The following is a 19,693-nucleotide window of genomic DNA, read 5'->3' on the forward strand; positions in this document are numbered from 1 at the left end:
AAATTGACCTGCGTTTCGGACGAAAGCGAAGCCGCTTTGATTTGGAATTATGATTCAGTGATGAATATTCGAGAGATGAACTCTACCGGTGAGTCGAAAAATAAAAAAATACCCTCTCCTTATTCCCTGAAATGGGTGAACCAAGAGAAGTGGATCGAAGTCGACTCCATCGAAAAACCCATGGGTCCGGTTTTCGACTATCGATGGGAAGGTTAGTGCGAACCTCGAAACCGACGAAATGATTTATCGTTAAAATTCTGAGATTCTCATCCTTGAAACGACTCCCTAAACTACGTCGACGTTATTCTGGCGTGCAGGTTTCAAGGACTTCCAATACAGTAGCCGTTCAACGGGCCTTCAACTTGTACGAAATGTGACTTCTTTTGGCACATTGGTGTTCTCTACCCGAGGATCAAAAAAGCTAGGCTTGTTTCTCTGTGGACGCGATGGAAGAACAACTCCCTGTATTTGGTTCGATATCGAAACTAACAAAATGTCTATTTTGACCTGTGATAAAAAACCTGCTGGTATTTCCACGGATCTGAGTAACTGGCAAAACATAACAATTGAATCAAAAAAGGTAAGATGAAAATTGGCTGATTTGGACTTCTTCTTTCTACTCGGTACATCTAATTACAGTGATAAAATTATTACTAAATTTCATATATATCCAAGAGATTAAATATTCCTTAGCTAACGATAACATTTCATTTTCAAACTAAAAACGTTGAATTTGTACATAGACAAAAATTACAAAAAAATTCCTTGATCCGTACGAATGGCAAACGTTTAAAATAAAATGGAGAAAGAACGACGTCAAGGTTTTCAATAATAATAATCAAATTATACATGGGATTCACTCGTACAATTTGACCGAGCTACTTGTGGCAGGTCTGGAATCAAGCGTACGATTTCACCACTGTGAGTATACTTCGTTTCGTATTATAAAATCGTAACAATGGATCGATGTTGCAACTCTGCTGCAATAACAAATGACGAAGACTAAAATTATATTTTCAGACACGTATTACCGTACGGAAAAAACGAACGCGCAAATGTTCACATCGCAATTTAACCTGACTGACGGAAATTTTTGCATCGATACGATCATTGGCATGTGTTCCGAATGTAAACTGAACTTTTCCATCGTGGAAGAAACGTACCGCGAACCAACCGAATACCATTTAAAAACTATTTATGGGAATCAAGATGGTGAACGTAACGGTTTGGTCAACTGGCGGCCGATCAAGCTTCACAAATCATTTCCGCCAGCCGAACGGAGACTCCTTAAATTGAAGATTACAACTGTTCTGGACAATGAAGACAATGGTCGATGGGCAATTGATCCCATATCATATAAATGCGCGCCGCAGGGTGAGCCCAATTAATTTCACATGTAACCAATTACATGCATACATGTATTATGTATGTTACAAGTTATATTCCATAAAGACGCAGCGAGAATTATTTTTCATTGGGTGCTTTTAATCAGGACAACAAAGAGAATCCACGATAGAGATACGTAAAGAAAATTCACCTCACAAAAAATCACCATGGCCTATGGTCAAGTGTCAGCAATTGTTCTACCATAAAAATGTCACTGCGATAGTCAATCCCTGGTCAAGCAAGCCGTACATCAATATTCCTCGTAAGTGTGGCAATTCTGTTCGATATCTAAATTGGAGAGCTTTACACCGGTCGACACGAATTTCGAGTCTGAGTTCTAGATGTCAAATTTTAAATTCCTTCTACGCAGTTAATATATGAAGAAATAGTTTTATTAGATAAAGTTTGTTTTTGCAGAAACCAGAACGATATTTCGGATTTTAAGAAAAATTACCTAATTTCTCATGCACTTATTGTAAATAACAATCAAACAAACGTCAGTTTTGCATTTAAATGACTTTTATTTAAAAATAGTAATTAATAATAAACCAGAAATGTGAAAGACTTAATAAACAAAGTTTAAAAATGAATATATCTCTTACTTCTTCTATTTTCGTATGGACTATTTCTCGTTTCGAACCCGAAACCTAATCTCCCACCACGCTCTCGTTATACCTCCCCTGGCAACGTTAATAACGATAAAGTCCATCACATCTTGGTGAAAATGTTTTCATTTTTCTGCCGAATAGGCACCCACATTAGCAATCAACCAAAAACTTCAAGACTTATTCACCGACGTATAAAAAACAAAAACAAACTTTATAAGTAATCGATCTATAGAATCGCAGTTTATTTATCTCAGTAGAAGCTCCAGAAAAAAAATGTTTTCTCTTGTTGACCCGTGTTATTCCTATCGAATTCACGGAACTTACGATAAGTATTAATTTTAGAGTTGGATCAAATCATTAGCGAACGACGATGCGGCGGCGACATCCGCCAGGATTCTGATAAACCTTGTTCCATATGCAACCCGAACGGTTGCATTTGTTCTGGAGGATTCAACTGTAGCGGAGGTAAGTACGTGAGATTGGTAAATGCAAGGAGTTAATACATGCTAAAATTATGAAAACACATTGTTTACAGAGTGCCGCACTGTCAGTAAAATTTTTGATAATTGCGACCTGCGTTGCCAAAGACCCGGTAAGTACGAGTAAAAGCTCGAGTAGTTAAGTTCAACAACGCGGGTGATTTGGCGAATAAAGAAAATCAACTTAATCCCCGCATATAAACATCTTTCATCTTCAACGTCTACCCATTTCAGGGATAAATGCATTTTCAAAGAATAAATTTTCAGGACTTCGCAAACCGCAGATCTTAACATTCACTCCCTTGGGTCACGGTATCGTGACATTAAGCTGGACGCATCCAGAGTACATCGATCCTTCAATAACCATTGAAAAATTTCGCTTCATCGTTAAGCTTCTGAATACGGATCTACTGTCCGATAGTTACAACCGTCCTGTTATACCAAAGGATTACGTCGTTCGACGTGAACAGGAAGTGTACCAAAAAGAGTTTCGTCTAACAGCCTCCTCACACTACGAAATTTCCGTTGTGTCGGTAAGTCAGTGTAACATTGACGTCGTCCAAGAGAAGCTTGTTGTACCAGTCGAGTCGGACATTGGCTTCGCAAGTGGAGAGAAACCCGAAGTGAAGTGCAACGGAACCGATATCGAGCTCAGACTACCGGCGGTAATAAACGCGACACGCAACACAACAATTCAAGTCAACTTTTCAAAGTGCGACCTCTACCAATCGCAAAGAACGTCAGAAGACTCGTCGAATACAGAACGGAAGTATCAGGTAAGTCGGACTATGATCAGAAGAATAAAAAACCTTTGAAATCTCGTCCTTGACTGGATTTTTTTTCTTTGTTTACCAGGTTGAAGACAGCGAATCTAAATCGTTTGTTATCCGTGGTAATCAGATAGCCAATTCATCGAAAAACTGTTCCGAAAGTCTGATAGAGAATTGTCAAATCAAGGTGACGGTACACGACTGGATCTCAGGAAAATCCGTCAACATCTGGATCGATAAGAAGCTTACAAACGAATCAGGAATGTGGTACTTGATTTTGATCATTCCGGTCGTTCTTATCTTGGCGATACTCGCGGTCCTTATGGTGCTCTGGCGTCGGTAATTAAACATTTTATACGGGCCAGATTTCTCAATTATGAAGTGGGTATTCTGGTCTAGGAGTCTGGATTTCGGACGTTTTTTCGGGCTTGTTATAAAAAAAAAAAAATTAATAACATTTCGCCATCCATTTTTTCACAGAACTTTTATTCATGTTTAGAGAACTTGCATTTCAATTTTTGTGGGAAAAAAAATAGAAATCGTAAAAGTTATAAGCGTCTAAATACGTCCGTGACAGAAAAAAAACCGATTGAGGTGATCGACCCGATTCTAGTACTCCCATTTATCCGAAAAACAACGATCTTTCTTGATAGGTAAAAATGTCGTTACAGCCCGTACCAAGAAGAGAAAAAAATTACGGAAACGGCGACTGTTTCAAGACAGAATTAATATTGTTTTTCTATTTTTTTCGATGATTTTCAATTTTTTTTTAAATAGTTGTAATAACAATCTCGCAATGGCCGTGGTGGGGGATACAGAGGGATGTATACTAAAGATTCGTACCAAATTTCAAGTCAATCTATTGCATACAACTCGACATTTTATGTCAACCACGTTGAAAAATGTAGTTTTGAGATAAACGCATTTCAAGTTGAGACGTTTAAAGTTGTCTCCTTAGCTTTAACCCTTATCTCTGTATCATCTGAAACGATAATTTTTCTTGTCATTGATCGGCGAGTCCGGGGCGTATACGAGGCCTTCCGCCACGCTCGCCGCTTCCTTGCAGACCGATCTTTCACTCAAGTGCTCGTAAATTGCTCAATTTTTGGAAATTTACAATCGGCTTCAGGTCAAAATATTCTTTAAAAAATGTAGCTATAACAATATGCAAAAGAAATTGATCGATTTTTCCAAATTCCTATACCAGAATACCCCCTGAAGCAAGCAGTGTATTCGTGTATAGAATAACGAGAGTTGTAACATGAACAAAAAATATATTGCACCAATTGCCGGAAATTGGTTTATTTTTCAGAAGAAGACGAAGGAATATTCTGATTACATCGAGCGCAGACGATATTAATTTTATTGCAATGTCAGAGTCGCCGAAAATAATTGATAGTTCAAAATTTCCCATTACCTCAAAGTATACGCCACCATCCCAGATTTCCGCTCCGAATCAGAATTCGGAAATCGAATACGCAGTACCACAAGAATTTAACTCCCAGTCGATAGATCTAAAGTTTTTCGAAGCAGAAACCAGATACGCAATTACTAGTGGGAAGTTAAGATCCCAATTCATGGTAAGCGAATCATTATTATTTCCACTAGCACTGGTAAAACTATTTCTAGCTTTACAAATCACACGATAATTACTAACGAGCAGGTGTAATTTATAGATACTCCCGGGAGGCCTGACAAAGTCATGCGAGTACGGTAGATTACCAGAGAACATGCCCAAGAACAGAAATCGAAATGTCATAGCATGTGAGTTACATCGTACAAATTCCAACCCAATATTAAAAAACGGCAGTATATTTTGTTCGATCGAGTATAATATTGTTAAAATAAACCGTTCCACGTATTTATCAAACGACAGACGATGACACCCGTGTTATCCTGAAGAAACTACCCGGTGATCCTTACTCCGACTACATAAACGCGAATTACGTCAAGGTGAGAAAGTCTCGACAAATGTGTTTTGAAGCGTTCGAACGAAAAACCAAAAACAAACGTTCGTTTCTCGTTTCCTAATCATCGTTCTAGGGATATCAAAGCGAAAAGGGTTACATAGCGACTCAGGGACCAACGGCGAACACGGTCAATGACTTCTGGCGCATGATCTGGCAGGAAAAGGTCTACATAATATGCATGCTGACGAACCTAATCGAGAACGGACAGGTAGATAATAACTACGAATGAAATCCAAGACAATAAATAATCATCGCACGTAAACCGACACGAGGTGCCTTTACTTGCTTTAGACAAAATGCGAGGAGTACTGGCCGCCGGTTGGAACGAAAATTAGGTACGGCAACGTTGCCGTCACCACCTTAAGCCACGACGTATTTGCCGACTATACATTCCGAGCCCTGAGAGTCGCTTGCCAAAAATTTAAACGCAGGGTAAGCACGTGATCATTGTACAGTACCTGCTATTCAACGGCCTCCGTTGAAGATATTGCGATATTTGACAATCACCTAAGATGCTTCACCTTATCCTCCGTCCGATCAGGTAATGCATCTCCACTACACGGGATGGCCAGCCGATGGTATTCCCGCCTACTGCCAATCTCTGGTAGCTTATTTGAAGAAGCTTCAAACTACAGATCTGAAATACGGACCAGTTGTGGTTCACTGCAGTGCCGGTGACGGTCGCACCGGTACCTTGATTCTATGCGACATATGCCTTAGTGAGGCGATGCGAATGGGTGTAAGCCTGGACAAGATGATTGCATACCAATGAGGAAACGGGAAATATTGAAAATTATTTTTTCACCTTTCAGAAGATCGATGTGTCGGCGGTCCTCTCACGGATTCGAGAAAGCCGCGCGGACATGGTGGAAAACCTTGAGCAGTACCTTCTCGCGCACATAATAATGGTGGAAAGCATCGTATCCTTGCCAACGCAGATACCCTGCGACGAAGACCTTCCAAATGGGATTAAAAAATTGAGAGGTCAATTAGCGACGGATGTTCAAAGGTTGGTGCATGGAATAGCTACCGAAATCACAGAACGACATGAGCTGAAACTTATTCGAACAAATATACCTATCAACGGTGTTCTTTAGATTGAACGACGCGGTCTGGCAGGAATGTGCGCTCCGATCATTGGCTGCAACTCCAAATCAATCGGGAGATGATAAACTGACCAGCGAACTGTCTGACGAACTATTCATAGGTTTGACAATCTTTGATGCGACGACACTGCGTGCGCGTAATTACCGATCATTCTTAAAATCGTTATTAACTTTAGGTTTCGAAAGGACACCGTCGTTCAACAGGAACGTCAATCACCGCATCCGCGCCGTGCCAGTTGACGGTGTGAAGATGAGGAGGCAGTACCTGGCATCGTGGTTACCTTCGACTTCCAACGTTGCCAACTTCTGGAAATCGATAGCCGAGATGGAGATAGAACTGATCATAATACTGCAACGTCCAGACCCCAACGATACTGTGAGTTCCAAAGAACACGACCAAGAGTTTCGAACCTCGACCAGAGAGAAGTTTGCACACTATTCTCACCCTTTTGCAGACATGTTGCGACTTCACGCCGAGTAAAATGAACTTGACGAAATTGATTCCGTACCTGCGAATAGTAACCCAAGAGAGCCAAGTTGCCGATGACAAACCTTACACATTCGAAAAGTTTCGATTGATCGACACCCTGGAGGTATAGGTATAATAAAAAAATTAACCGCCTCTGAGCTTAAGCTTTATTATCATAACGACGACCGTTTTTGATTTAGGAAGAAGCAAAACCGCAATTCGTCACCGTGCTTACATGTACGGGATGGGGATACGGAAGAAAGGGAAATCCACCAGCGCCCGAGGCGTTGGTTTCGCTTTGGACAGCCTCGGAACGGATACCGCGGAAAAAGAGCCCCACCTTGGTGCTTTGTCAGTGAGTTCAAGTTCCACTACGATCTCAAATACGACTCGTCGCGAGAATCTTTGAACCCACAAATCCAACGAAATATTACATCCAGCTTTGATATCTCGTTGTTTTCAGCGACGGCGTGACAGCATGTGGCCTGTACCTGGCAATGAGTTTTCTATTGGAACGAATGGCGGTGGAAAGAGAGTGCGACGTTATATCAGCTGTCCGAGCAGTTCGCCGATCAAGAAGACAATTCGTCCAGTCGATGGTAGGGTTGACGTAATGATACTTTGCCAGCTCGGAAAATCATATACGTACCGAATTGCTATTATCGTAACATGGCTGCCGTCAGGGGAAACGCACCTAACTTGAACTAGCTTTCTTTGACTTATTTTCAGGACCAAATAGAGTACCTTTACGACGCCGCATTGAATTACTACGAGGGTTTCGCTACTTACGCCAATTTTTCATGAATCAGAGATTCAACGAACTGAATGAAATATATTCGATTTTTACATTGAACATTGTCAATAATTATAATTCAAATGTATAACGCGAGTAGTTTTCCGATTAAATGTACACACTTTTGCACAATAAACATTCGCCCGAAACGTACGAACTAGAATCACTTTTTTCCTTATACATACTATTCCCACATTTTCCTCTTCCACCCTTCCGATTCTTAGATAGCTCTGAAATAACGCTGTCGCGATTAATTCGGTAAATGATGCATTTCCAAGTGAAATATTGAATACGCAAAATTATTTCCAAATTGTAATATACCCATTTTAAAATTTCCTGCCTGGACATTATATCATGTTAAAAATAAATAAAAAAAATGGAAAAACCCATTTCCGGATTCAATAAAAATTTATTTTTCTATCAATGACAAGTCTCACGTTAATATTTCACACGAATACGTATAGAACAATGCGATAGGATTTCCGGTGGATAAAAATAAACTTGCTAACTTTCATTTTTTCAAACTGCAAAACGAGGATTATAAAGCACAGTCTTTTTTTATGAAAATACAAAGTACTTTAATTCTCGGTTGGATATTGTCATTTGTAGATTGTATACATATATATATATATACATATATAGATATGTATCCACACATGTAATAAGCGTACATGACGGAAGTTAAACCGCAGATAATTCACGTTGACGCAACATCCTCGAAGCTTACTTACTCACCAAGAGACAGTTGCCTGCCTTTCCTGACAACGACGAGGCGTTGAAAACATTACCATTATAATCAACGTTTGCCGTTGACATGTCGATGGAACATTTTTAAGCGCAAGACAAAACATACCGCCGGACAAAATAGCAATAATTTTTCAATAATAACAGTTTCAAAGTGCAAAGTGTGTGTTTATCATTCGGGGAAATCACCGAGATAGAGTAAATAAAAAATTATTCCGTCCGAATGTTCAACGCGGAAATGAAGACATTGTATAAATGAAAAAAAAACAATCAACGATTTAAAAATGATTATCTTCCTTCAAAGTTTCACAGCAATAATAATCATCCTTGCATCTGCGACAGCGATAAAGCAAGACGATGATTTATTTGCGATGCGTAATTCAGTTAATTGGAACGATTCGACGACGTCGAAATTTATCTGCATTTCGAAAGACAACGATGCGGCATTGGTCTGGAATTACAATTATAAAATGAAGAATTCCGAAGGTGGACGGATTCTTTCAACGGGTGAGTAAATAACGAAACAAGGATAAAACTAAATTGGTATAGGCGAATGATTTGCACGTTAATTATTAAATTGGTTTCTCTGATCGTGGCTCAGATTTCAATCCGAGAAAACCGATACGAAAAGACGTCGCGAATTGTGCGGCATGGAATTCGACGCAGTGCGTAGCGGAATGGGAGAAAAAAGGTGATTGGAACGTTGTCGACTCGATCGTCGAACCAATGGGTCCTGTTTACGATTATCGATGGGAAGGTAAGAAAATGATCAGTCGTCGCGATCATTCAAACAGAATGAATAACAAGGCTGTACGATTATTTCATTCAGATTTCAACGAATTGGCATTCGATGACGTTGGGAAAAGTCAGGAATATCGTTACGTAGCAGCGTTTAACGAGTCTACGGATATGGTGGTTTTCTCAGTCCGAGGATCGGGAAACGTGGACTTGCGTTTGTGCGGTAATGAAAACCCGATTGAAAATTCCTGTTTACAAATAATCGTTGGAGGCTCGGATATGAAAGAATCCGCAATTTTGTCATGCGTCGACGTAGCGATGGAGCCCAGGCTGCAATCAAGACCAAAAACCTGCACAACTTTGGCCAACGTCGAGGTACAGCACAACATAAACGAATCAAGGGTGAACCGTCTCGATGGAAATTGAACAAGAGATACGATTGAGACGATTTTGTTTACAGCACGAGTTAGCCATCGTCGATGAATACGAATGGCGTACATTCAGAGTTAAATGGAACAGAGATGACCGAAAAACAATCAAAGTTTTCAAGGAGACCGAGATTGAGCCATTCATGGAAGGTAATCTCGATCAGCGGTACACAGTTTATCACTTGTCAGTGAAAAGTGACTTAGGAACACTCATTCGATTCCACTTCTGTAAGTACACCACCTTTCATTTTATCATCCAGTTTATAATGACGTATGTAAACACGCAGCATTTCAACATCGTAAATATTCATTAACAGATGAGTATCTCTCGACGAGAGAGAAGAACGCGATTATATCGACGACTGAATTCGATAAATACGATAAAAATATCTGCATTAAACTTGTTGTCGGTCTTTGCTTCGAGTGTCAGCTGAAAGTAACCGTGGTAGATTCAAACGGTGATGAATTTCCTGTAGGAATAATTCATGGAAGCGAAAACTTTCTCAACAATGCGACACTCTTCTGGAAACCGATGAAACTGACCACAAAATTGCCGCTCAATATTTCGCAGCGATTAAAAATCCAATTGAAAACTATTACGGAAAAGTATCAAAGCAAGGGACACTGGGCAATGGACAATTTACGAATGTGCGAGTCGGCTGGTAAGAGTCTCACCGTAATTGAAGGGAAAAACTTTGATCTGAGAGTTCTTTTTAACTCAATCTGAATAAACTTTTTTCACCCTTCAGATGTTGCGAGAGAATCGACCGTGACGATGCATGGAGAAATTGGTTCGCCTTTCTTGCCCAAAATAAAATGTCAAAAATTATCTTACACCAGAAGTGAGACACTTGATTTGTCGTCCACTATACGCGACCGAGATGATAAAAGTAATGAGTATCAAAGTTCATCGTTTAGTTCAATTTTCACCAATTCTGTTCTCTCTGTCACTCTCTGATATGAAAATTTTACCTTAATCTTGCCTGCAGCTTTGTGTATGAGACTAAATTTCTGTTGTTCCAGAATCTGTGAAACCGACCGTTGCGAACTCAACAGCGGTATTTCCAAACACGACACTAGAGACAAATTTAGAGTCTATGAGCCCCATTTTAATAATGAAGGTACTCACAGATCAACAAAATATATTTGTACCAAACGGACTATTTTTTGATTTTTAACTAATTATTTCTTACATATCGCCGAGTACTACGGAAAATTCTATTACTGCACTGCATTATTAATTCATGGCATATACGTATTTTTTTGTTTTTTTTTTTGTTATCTTCAGAAAATGAAGAAGACGTCGAGATCTATGGGATACTTCGAACTAAAGTCAAAAAGGTCATCCTTTCCGCCAGAGGGTGAGTTCACAATTGAGAGGATAAGATAGTTTGAAAACTGTGAAAGCGATACACGTAATATTGGTTCATTTTAAAAAATTCATAAAATTAGCAAAAATATTCAGTATGAATCGATAATCTGAGGTGCAAGGAGGAAACGTGAACGATATTCGAGTACCTAAATCGATCGATACAGACTATTTTTGCTGATTCCAAAAGTATTGAATTACGTCATTGTGTCGAAGTATCCAGTTGAAATTGAAAAATTATTGACCCAATATGGATGTGGTTTTCATTTTTCTAATCCTCCTATCTACCGAACAAATTGAAGGCTTAGAAGCAGTATCGGAATACCAAACCAGTGTGACGCTTCGGAAGAAATCTTCGTCTTCTACAAATGGTAACAAACGACAGCGGCGAAGTGACACGGGTGAACCGACAAAAATTGAAAATTTGAGGGCGACAGGGATATCCGAGACGAATGTTACACTTCAGTGGGATCCTCCATCCTCTACGAATGGAAGCATACAATACAAAGTTACAGTCAAGGTATGAAATCCCTTTTCCTTTCCTGCCACAAAGTTCGCGCTCGTTAGTATTCTAGTTTCGCGTAATTGCGAAGTCGACATTTCTGTAATGAAAACACTACAACGTTTCAATCACAGCACGGATATCGATACGCCACCGTCGACATTTACCAGTATTCGAGTCGAATTTTGTCATTCTCAGGTGGATAAATTCTTGGGTTGCTCGGACCGAAACGAATCGTCACCTTCCAAAGAGGACATGCGAATGGTACCGAAACCGGAAGCAATCTTCGCACGTTTGCACCCTTATACGAATTATACAACGACAGTGATTGCGTGCATTGGTGGGCTTGAAGAAATAAAAGGGGAACTCAATTTCACAACCGATAAAAGGGGTAAGTGACAATTTCTCAAATCTTTCAAAAATTTTATGACGAATATTCAATTTTACAACAAAGAACTGAGATAATTTAACCCACGCAGATATTCCCACCGAAACCGTTCAGAATCTACGTTACGAAGAAGGTGACGAAGTTCTGAAATGGGATGCGCCGGAATGTGCTGATATGACAGGTCCTTGGGCAGAAACACGCTTGTCATTTTCAGAAGAAGCCCAAGAGATAAGATCAGAGCGTGTTCCATCGAACAAATTTCAGACTGACCCGACCATTGTTACCGACCTGGGCTCATACAAAACTTACAAAGTTCGTGCCTACATCGTAAGATCTACCGAGGCATCTAGCGATGGTGCTGCACAAAGCAGGGAGATATCTTTCACAACGCCGGCATCACGTAAGAACCTCTGAGAAACTATCCAGCTTTTATTTTACAAAACTACAAACACTTATTAATCTCGAAAGTCAATTATCTTGTCGATCTAAACGAGCAGTTACGCGTCGCGATGAAAGCTGGAAGAAGAATCTGACAAAAGATGTCGCGAGCTTTTGTTGGCCGCCTGGCTTGATCAATTTGCCTCGTAATCGTCCTCGCCGCTAATCCCCGGCTGCTGCCACAATCAGTACAACGGAGAGGGAGGAGGAAATTTCGGAAAGAGAGAAGGACCCTTGTTAACGCCACGGAATTCAACGAAATGGAATGAAAAAAATTGTATACTCGGAATTGAAAGCGTGACTAAAAAAAGTAGAACAAAATGTTCTCAATCCCGCTCGCGATCGGAGCTGTAATACACGCCCGTCGTCGTTCCTTCAAACTCGCCGCTCCGCTAGTGCCGTTGATACGCCAAAAACGAAAGAAACAAAAACCCTCAAGTGCGAATTATCCGTTGGCCAGTCAAGCGTCGCCTCTCCAAGTTTCGGACGCGCGATCCTCGACCCGGCGCTCTTTTTCTCCCTATCGACTATTGTTATTACCGCGAAATCTCTAATTTTGGGTCTGGCTTAGAGTGCGGACAACCGTTTGTAACGACCATTGAAAGTGTCTGTATTATAGCAAAGCTATCAAACTTATCCGTTCTAGCTCCAGGAAAGGTGGATGAGATGGGATCGTTCGACGTTAACGTCGAACAACGTACCGTTTCTTTATGGTGGAACTTACCTTTTCCGCTCAATGGTGAAGTTGAATCCTACCACCTCAAAATCTACCAGCAAAGAGATGATGCGCCGCTGTTAGACGAAACATACGAAACTCCGGCACAAGTATCAAAGTGTAAGCTGTCGGAAAAATCGGTATGCTTGGAAAATGTTGAACTTCGAACAAACTTTTCAGTCCAGCTCGATGCGCAGGTTTCTACATAAATCTATATTTTCTCGTGTCAACAATCAGACGCATCTCAACTGTTCCCACGTAAAAACAATTTGTAATCTTAATTTCAGATCCGGGCGAAAAACAAGGGCGTGTCGTCGCATGGACTAGTTGCAACCCGCATAGTTTTGGAGAGCAATTGGCGCACCGCCGGTAAGCCGACAGCATTCTCCTCAAATAGTACTTCGAGGATTAACTCAATTCTACACCCTCGCAAAAGCGAGAATCACGATATTTTGATGTATTCATTCATGTCAAGAAAAAACGGATATCTACTACATAAAACGACGATGCTACTTGTCCCCAGAACTCACGCGGCCGGAGCATTTGGACCAGATCATAGGGGATGATGGAATAGTGACGGTGATGTGGAAACATCCGCCACTGCCCAAGTTCAAAATCACACGATTCGAAGTCAAAGCTGAGCTCCTGGAATCGACGCTATTGAATACTAATAGTAAAAGCCAAAACACTACAACTGCGAATTATCCCGTGAAACAGGAACAGAAAACATACAATACGTCGCTTCGCCTTAGAACCTCGTCGAGATATCAAATTGTAGTGACAGCAACGAATGAGAAGAATCCTTCCAGCGGGATAGTAGATTCGTATAATATTAAAATCCCTTTCAAAGCCAGCTTTGCGAGCGGAGCTAAACTTCAACTCACGTGCAAGGGTAGAATACCAGAAGTCGAAATTCCAGCAATACTTGAGGCCACGCAAAGTACAACAGTCTTTATCAACGCTGTGAGAGTGATCAAGAAGGGGAACATTCAGAGGGATACAGAAAACCTTTCTCTCAACTATACGGTGAGTAACACTCGGGTATATACTCGTAGAAAACTTGTTTCCTCGTAGAAAATCCGTTTATCTGTCCATCGTTCGCCCTGCATCAATATTGAAATAGCTTGTTTCAAGGTGAAACGCAGCGAACCTCGTCACTTCAGTTTAAACTTCAGCCAGAAGTACAACATCACGGAGAGCTCTGCCGAAACCGAAGAATTTCGAATCGACGTCCGCGCAACAGATACCGACACTGGCGAAAACACCACCCTCGAGACTATCGAACAATTTACTTGCGATTCTGCCAATCCTACGACAACCGGTGAAAATCCGCGTTCGGCATTTGCTGCTGTAGTGATTCTTCTCATCGTAGTAGCTATACTGCTAGTGTCATTTCTGGTTTGGTACCGGTAAGCAAATTTTCCAAAAGTAGAGGGTTTTCTTTCACTTTCCTTACTGGTTCGATCAAAGACTGACAAGATTTTGTGAGATTGAAAATTGAAACGCCACATCGGTTTGAATAATTCTCACATACCTTACAGTGTATCCAAATCGATTGTCAATGCCAGTGAATTTTACAGAAAATTCAGGCAATCTGCAAAAGGCAAAACCTGTCTGGATAATGAGCCGCTCAGACCACGATCAACGGTGCGTGATAACTTCAAGTCTTCTTGGTCCTCGGATGATTCAACACGTCCGGCTAGTCTGTCGGAAATTCGAATATCAATGCAACAGAAGGTACCTGATTCAGCAACGCACAATCCCCATTCGTGCCCCGTAAAAGTCGAGGAATTTGAAAAGTACGCAAAGGAAGCCTTATCAATCGGATTGCTGGATAAACAGTACACGGTGGGTATTTTCACGAAGAAAATAAAGTTACTCAATATCTACAGAAATGAGAATATCCTTTGACAGATAAAAGAAAATCGAATCCGGAGCATAATTTAAAACAGCGAATAAAGTCCAAAATTCCTCCAGTATATGTATTGCCTATATTTCGATGAAAGTGTAATAAATTCTATCGAATTATCATACGTCTCATAAATTATATTTTCCATGAAAGGAGTTTGAAAAAGGGCTACAAAAATCGTGTGGCTGTGGCTCCCTACCAGAAAATATGACCAAAAACAGATACAAGAATCAGATAGCATGTGAGTATATAATTAAACGAATTCACGATTACGGTGATTATATAAATTGACGATCAGATTGTTCCCATCAATCTCATCAAACTTTATTTGCAACAAACGACAGATGACGAGACGCGAATCGTGCTAAAGAAGCTTGACGCTGATCCCTATTCCGACTACATCAACGCCAATTACATTCAGGTAAAGAAATCATCGAACTATGACGAATAAACAAAACTAATAAGGGAACCTCGGCGAGAATATTGCACACTTTGCGATGAGATTTAAATCTGAAAAAATCAATCGCAAGCAAGTTGATAAGCTAATTCGTTTCGAACGATAATAATGTCAAAAAGTTGTTCATGAAGCGTTTAAACTACAATTTGCGTAACAAATCTCGAGTGAAATTTTTTCAATTTCATATAAAATGCGTTCATTGATTACTCTGAATACCTATGAATTTTTATTCCAATTTTCGGCGATTTTCAATAATTCCGTTTTCCAACATTTTCCATCGCTCTATTAACGAAACTATTCGTTGCATGACTTTAAAATTTCTTCAGTGTAACGTGTAACCATATACGAAAACCTATCCAAAATTCAAGACTTTTGATTCATTTTTCAAAATTTTATAAATTCTCGAAAACAGATTTTTAAAAATGCCAAAAAATCCAAAAAACTTCATAGGTATTCAAAAAAAATCACTGAATTCATTTCGTATGAAATTAAAAAAATTCCCCCAGAGATTCGTTACACAAATTTTTGTTTAAACAATTTCTTAACAACTTTTCAGCATTGTTATTATTTAAAACAAAAATTATCTTATCACCTTGGTCATCATTTATTCTTCTCAGATTTCAATCCAATCGCGAACTGTTCAATATTCTCACCGAGACTCACTTTTGGTTGGGATCATTCGTCTAATAACACCTCGAATGGCCCTGTGATATTCAATCCGTAAATTATAGGGATATCAGAATCCGAGAGCTTACATAGCGACGCAGGGACCGTTGAAGGCAACGGTGAGAGATTTCTGGAGGATGGTTTGGCAGGAAAACGTGAGCGTGATATGCATGTTGGCGAATACGGTCGAGCGAGGAAAGGTGGGTACAATGTCGGATCTAACTGATGCCTGAAAAAAATTTCATACGACACCGCAACGATCATCCGATTTCAGAAAAAGTGCGAAGAATACTGGCCGAACGTTGAAGGAACGAATAAAAAGTGCGGTGACATTTTGATCAGAAACACAGACGCCGATGTGTTTGCCGACTACACATTCCGGACACTTCTCCTCACTTGCAAGGGTGAAAAACGCACGGTACGTTTAAACGGTTTCCAAGAGAGACGTGTAACAACCCGGTTTGGATCTTACAAAACGTTTCTACATTTCCAAATTTCCGACAGGTGACTCACCTCCATTATACCGGATGGCCGGATCACGGGGTACCGATGTACACCCAATCGCTCGTCGCCTACCTCAACAAACTCCTTGGAACGAATCGAGACAAGGGTCCGGTCGTTGTTCACTGCAGTGCCGGAGTCGGTCGGACCGGAACGATCATTTTATGCGACATCTGCCTGCAGCAGGCGGCAGTTGAGAAGGTGAGCAAAACGAGCCCGTCGTAAAAACCGATGATTGAAATGGCGACGATGACTTTTTTAGAAGATCGACGCACCAGCGGTTGTAATGAGAATGCGCGAGGGTCGAGCGAATATGGTGGACAGTGCGCAACAGTACATGTTGGCACATTTGGCAATACTTGAGTGTATGATCGCGGCACAGACTCAAGTCCCATGTAGCTATGATTTACCGGATAGAGTAAAGGAACTTAGAAAACAATTGACGTCCGATTTGGGAAGGTGAGGTCTTTCCAACATTCAACTGTGACCCTTAACATTTCTACATGTGCACTTTTAAACGTTTGCTCAGCGATAAAGTGCAAACTGTAACTCTGTGACAAAAATATCCAAGGAGTTTTTTTACCATGTTATTGAATTCTCTGGACGCACATTTTTCAAAAAAAAAAAAAATTCAGAGTCAATTTAAAGAAGTTTTATTGCAATTTTAATACTTTGGATCGCAGTACACCCTGAACTATAAATCTAGGATAAATGTTTTATTGAGCATCTTTGTTCCTCTTTCACAATTCTTCAAACGTTAAAATTTCTACATCTAGAAACATTGATTTCTCTCATTGTAAGAAAGTGGGATCGAGCTTGTTGTATTTTTGCAAAAAGTCTCAAATTCAAAAAATTTGAATTTGGACCGAAGAAAAATAAAAAAAGAACGAAAAATATTCCTCTAAAGCAAGTAAAAAAAAATCGAATTCAAAAACCTTTGAATAGAAAAGAAAATTACTTATATTAACAAAAATTAATGCGCATATAGAGAACCGGATAACTTGGAAAACTTTCTTCACGTTACTGCTTTCCAAACGTTTAAAAGTGTAGATTCGAAAATCTTAAGAGTCATCATTCAACGATACTAATGCAAGCCCATTCGACGACTGATATCACACAATTTTCCTTGTACATACTTTTTATTGACAGGCTTAACGATACCGTTTGGCAGGACCGAGTGCTGCATGCTTTGGCTTCACCGCCGCCAGATTCGCCGTGGGTTTCAGGTAAAAAAAAAAAAAAGAAAGAAAGAAGGATAAACCCGCGTAATTACAAAAATATCCGCTCTGATGATTTAACGCTTGTGAATTTTAGGTGAGAATGAAGCATCGCAGGGTATCGGTAACGAGAACGATTTCATTAATCCCGTGATCGTCGACGGTGTGAAAATGAAAAGTCAATACCTGGCATCCCGGCTACCGTCGCCATCCACAGTTTCTTATTACTGGCAACTGGTTGCCATGAACAACCTTGAACTTATAGTAACATTGCAATGCCCCGCTCGAGGGAGTTCGGTAAATATGCCTTGTTCACACGTTTAAATCGTAGCTTCAAGATACTCAATACACCGTTTATACGCAGACATACTGCGACATCGTGTCGGATGAATTCGTCTTCTTCCCAACGCCGGACATAAAAGTGGAAAAGAAATCAAATACCGAGAGCGAACATTTCACAATTGATAAACTTATTCTTACCGACACCTCCTCCAAGGTACGTGATTAATCGATTTAGCAATGGCGCAGTTGCTCCTCCGTTTTAACTTCACTCGGCCTCGTCATTGTCCACTTCCGGTTTCAGGAGGAAGCCAAAATTCTACCAGTAACCGTCCTCACCTGCAAAGGATGGAAATGTGACCGAATGAGAAAACCGCCCGTTGTTACAGCGTTGGTATCACTTTGGCGAGAGTCGGAAAAAATACGTCGAAACGTGGCACCGAGTTTGGTACTTTGTCAGTAAGTAACGCTCGACTAGTTACCGAAACCTTGGAGCATAATACTTCGAAAAAACTTTGATACACTTTTACCGTTTTGCATCCTTATCTCAATAAGTAAAATGACTCCTGCTTCTGATATGTTTAACGTTTTTTTTTTCGGAGAGAGCTTGAAATCAATAAGAAAAAAAATTCTCCCTACTACGGCTCTATGCTTAAAAATTTTGCTATCTAACGCACAATTTTTCAGAATTTGTTCAGATTTTTATATAGTGCCGATCAATGACATGATTTTAAAAAATCGTAGAAAATTATAACCGCGTCGAAAAAATTAAAAAAAAAAAACCAAGAGCCTTTCAAATCCGAGAGGTCAAGGGTCATACCTAAGTCGAAGTGATACGGACTGCCCCATATACGACCTACAAAAAGGAAGAAAATGATAAATCAGATACTTTAATAACACTTATAAACGACTTCCAAATTTTTCGTACGAGATAGCGTGTTGCGGCTTCGGTTACGCGCCTGTCATACGTAGGCTGAAATCATTCCAACCTTTGAATATTCAACTTAGAATATTTTATCGCAGGTTACTATTCACAAGTTACACTGACTCCGGTTACTTTTAATCACGCTCACTCTGTCATTTCCAGGATATTTTATCAGAGTTAATTTCACCGCATGTTATTATTTCCTGGTTATATTGACCGTATACCGTCTTGTCTTAACGTACGTTGATCACCTCCACTTTTTAGGGACGGCGTAACCGCTTGCGGCTTGTACCTGGCGCTTAGTTTTCTACTTGAACGAATGGCCGTGGAGAGAGAATGCGACGTTATTTCAGCCGTTCGAGCGGTTCGACGATCCAGACCTAAATTTGTACAATCACTGGTAAGGAGAACGGGGAAAAAAAAAATTATTTTAATTCCTTTAAACGATTTTTCTTTATTTTTATCTCGCTACATTCTGCTCCAAAGCCACAACAGGCTGAGCGCCAAAATGACTTAATGTTTCCATATCTCTTTTCAGGAACAATTCAACTACCTCTACGACGCGGCAATAAATTACCACGAGAGCTTTGCCACCTACGCCAATTTTTCGTAACTCAATATACCAAACAGTATGAAGCTGATATTGAATCTCGGACAAATTTCACAACCGTATTTTATACGTAGCCTATTAATAAAATAAATGTCCTTCGATGACGATTCTTAGACCTGGTATTACGGTATAATTATTATCAATTCCAGTGTTATTATTGTACACTAATTATGGTTGTTGTTATTATTATTATTATCATTACTATTGTTGTAAGCCAGAGTAATTA

General features: G+C 40.0%; 2 protein-coding genes across 2 annotated transcripts; both read left to right on the forward strand.

Moving 5' to 3' along the window:
- The first annotated feature begins 75 nt into the window (after positions 1–75).
- On the forward strand, positions 76–7,711 carry LOC124293717 (receptor-type tyrosine-protein phosphatase delta-like). Its single transcript, XM_046735802.1, has 22 exons — positions 76–211; positions 318–580; positions 744–921; positions 1,021–1,374; positions 1,493–1,648; positions 2,337–2,459; positions 2,530–2,586; positions 2,741–3,249; positions 3,329–3,582; positions 4,556–4,823; positions 4,920–5,007; positions 5,120–5,196; positions 5,287–5,421; positions 5,505–5,645; positions 5,755–5,952; positions 6,026–6,222; positions 6,311–6,420; positions 6,496–6,695; positions 6,775–6,912; positions 6,989–7,143; positions 7,252–7,387; positions 7,518–7,711. Exons 1-22 carry the CDS (start codon positions 76–78, stop codon positions 7,590–7,592), a joined length of 3,948 nt encoding a protein of 1,315 aa, XP_046591758.1. The 3' UTR covers positions 7,593–7,711.
- Positions 7,712–8,352: 641 nt separating this feature from the next.
- Positions 8,353–19,580, forward strand: LOC107226378 (receptor-type tyrosine-protein phosphatase F). Its single transcript, XM_046733886.1, has 28 exons — positions 8,353–8,832; positions 8,927–9,082; positions 9,155–9,438; positions 9,524–9,719; positions 9,809–10,153; positions 10,241–10,381; positions 10,515–10,612; positions 10,780–10,852; positions 11,163–11,380; positions 11,561–11,753; positions 11,842–12,150; positions 12,835–13,100; positions 13,191–13,272; positions 13,427–13,929; positions 14,038–14,312; positions 14,484–14,751; positions 14,966–15,053; positions 15,157–15,233; positions 16,001–16,135; positions 16,210–16,353; positions 16,440–16,637; positions 16,699–16,895; positions 17,586–17,662; positions 17,751–17,950; positions 18,018–18,149; positions 18,237–18,391; positions 19,122–19,257; positions 19,396–19,580. Exons 1-28 carry the CDS (start codon positions 8,610–8,612, stop codon positions 19,468–19,470), a joined length of 5,244 nt encoding a protein of 1,747 aa, XP_046589842.1. The 5' UTR covers positions 8,353–8,609; the 3' UTR covers positions 19,471–19,580.
- The last annotated feature ends 113 nt before the right edge of the window (positions 19,581–19,693 follow it).

The sequence above is a fragment of the Neodiprion lecontei genome, chromosome 3 (assembly GCF_021901455.1).
Source record: "Neodiprion lecontei isolate iyNeoLeco1 chromosome 3, iyNeoLeco1.1, whole genome shotgun sequence".
Taxonomy (NCBI): Eukaryota; Metazoa; Arthropoda; class Insecta; order Hymenoptera; family Diprionidae; genus Neodiprion; species Neodiprion lecontei.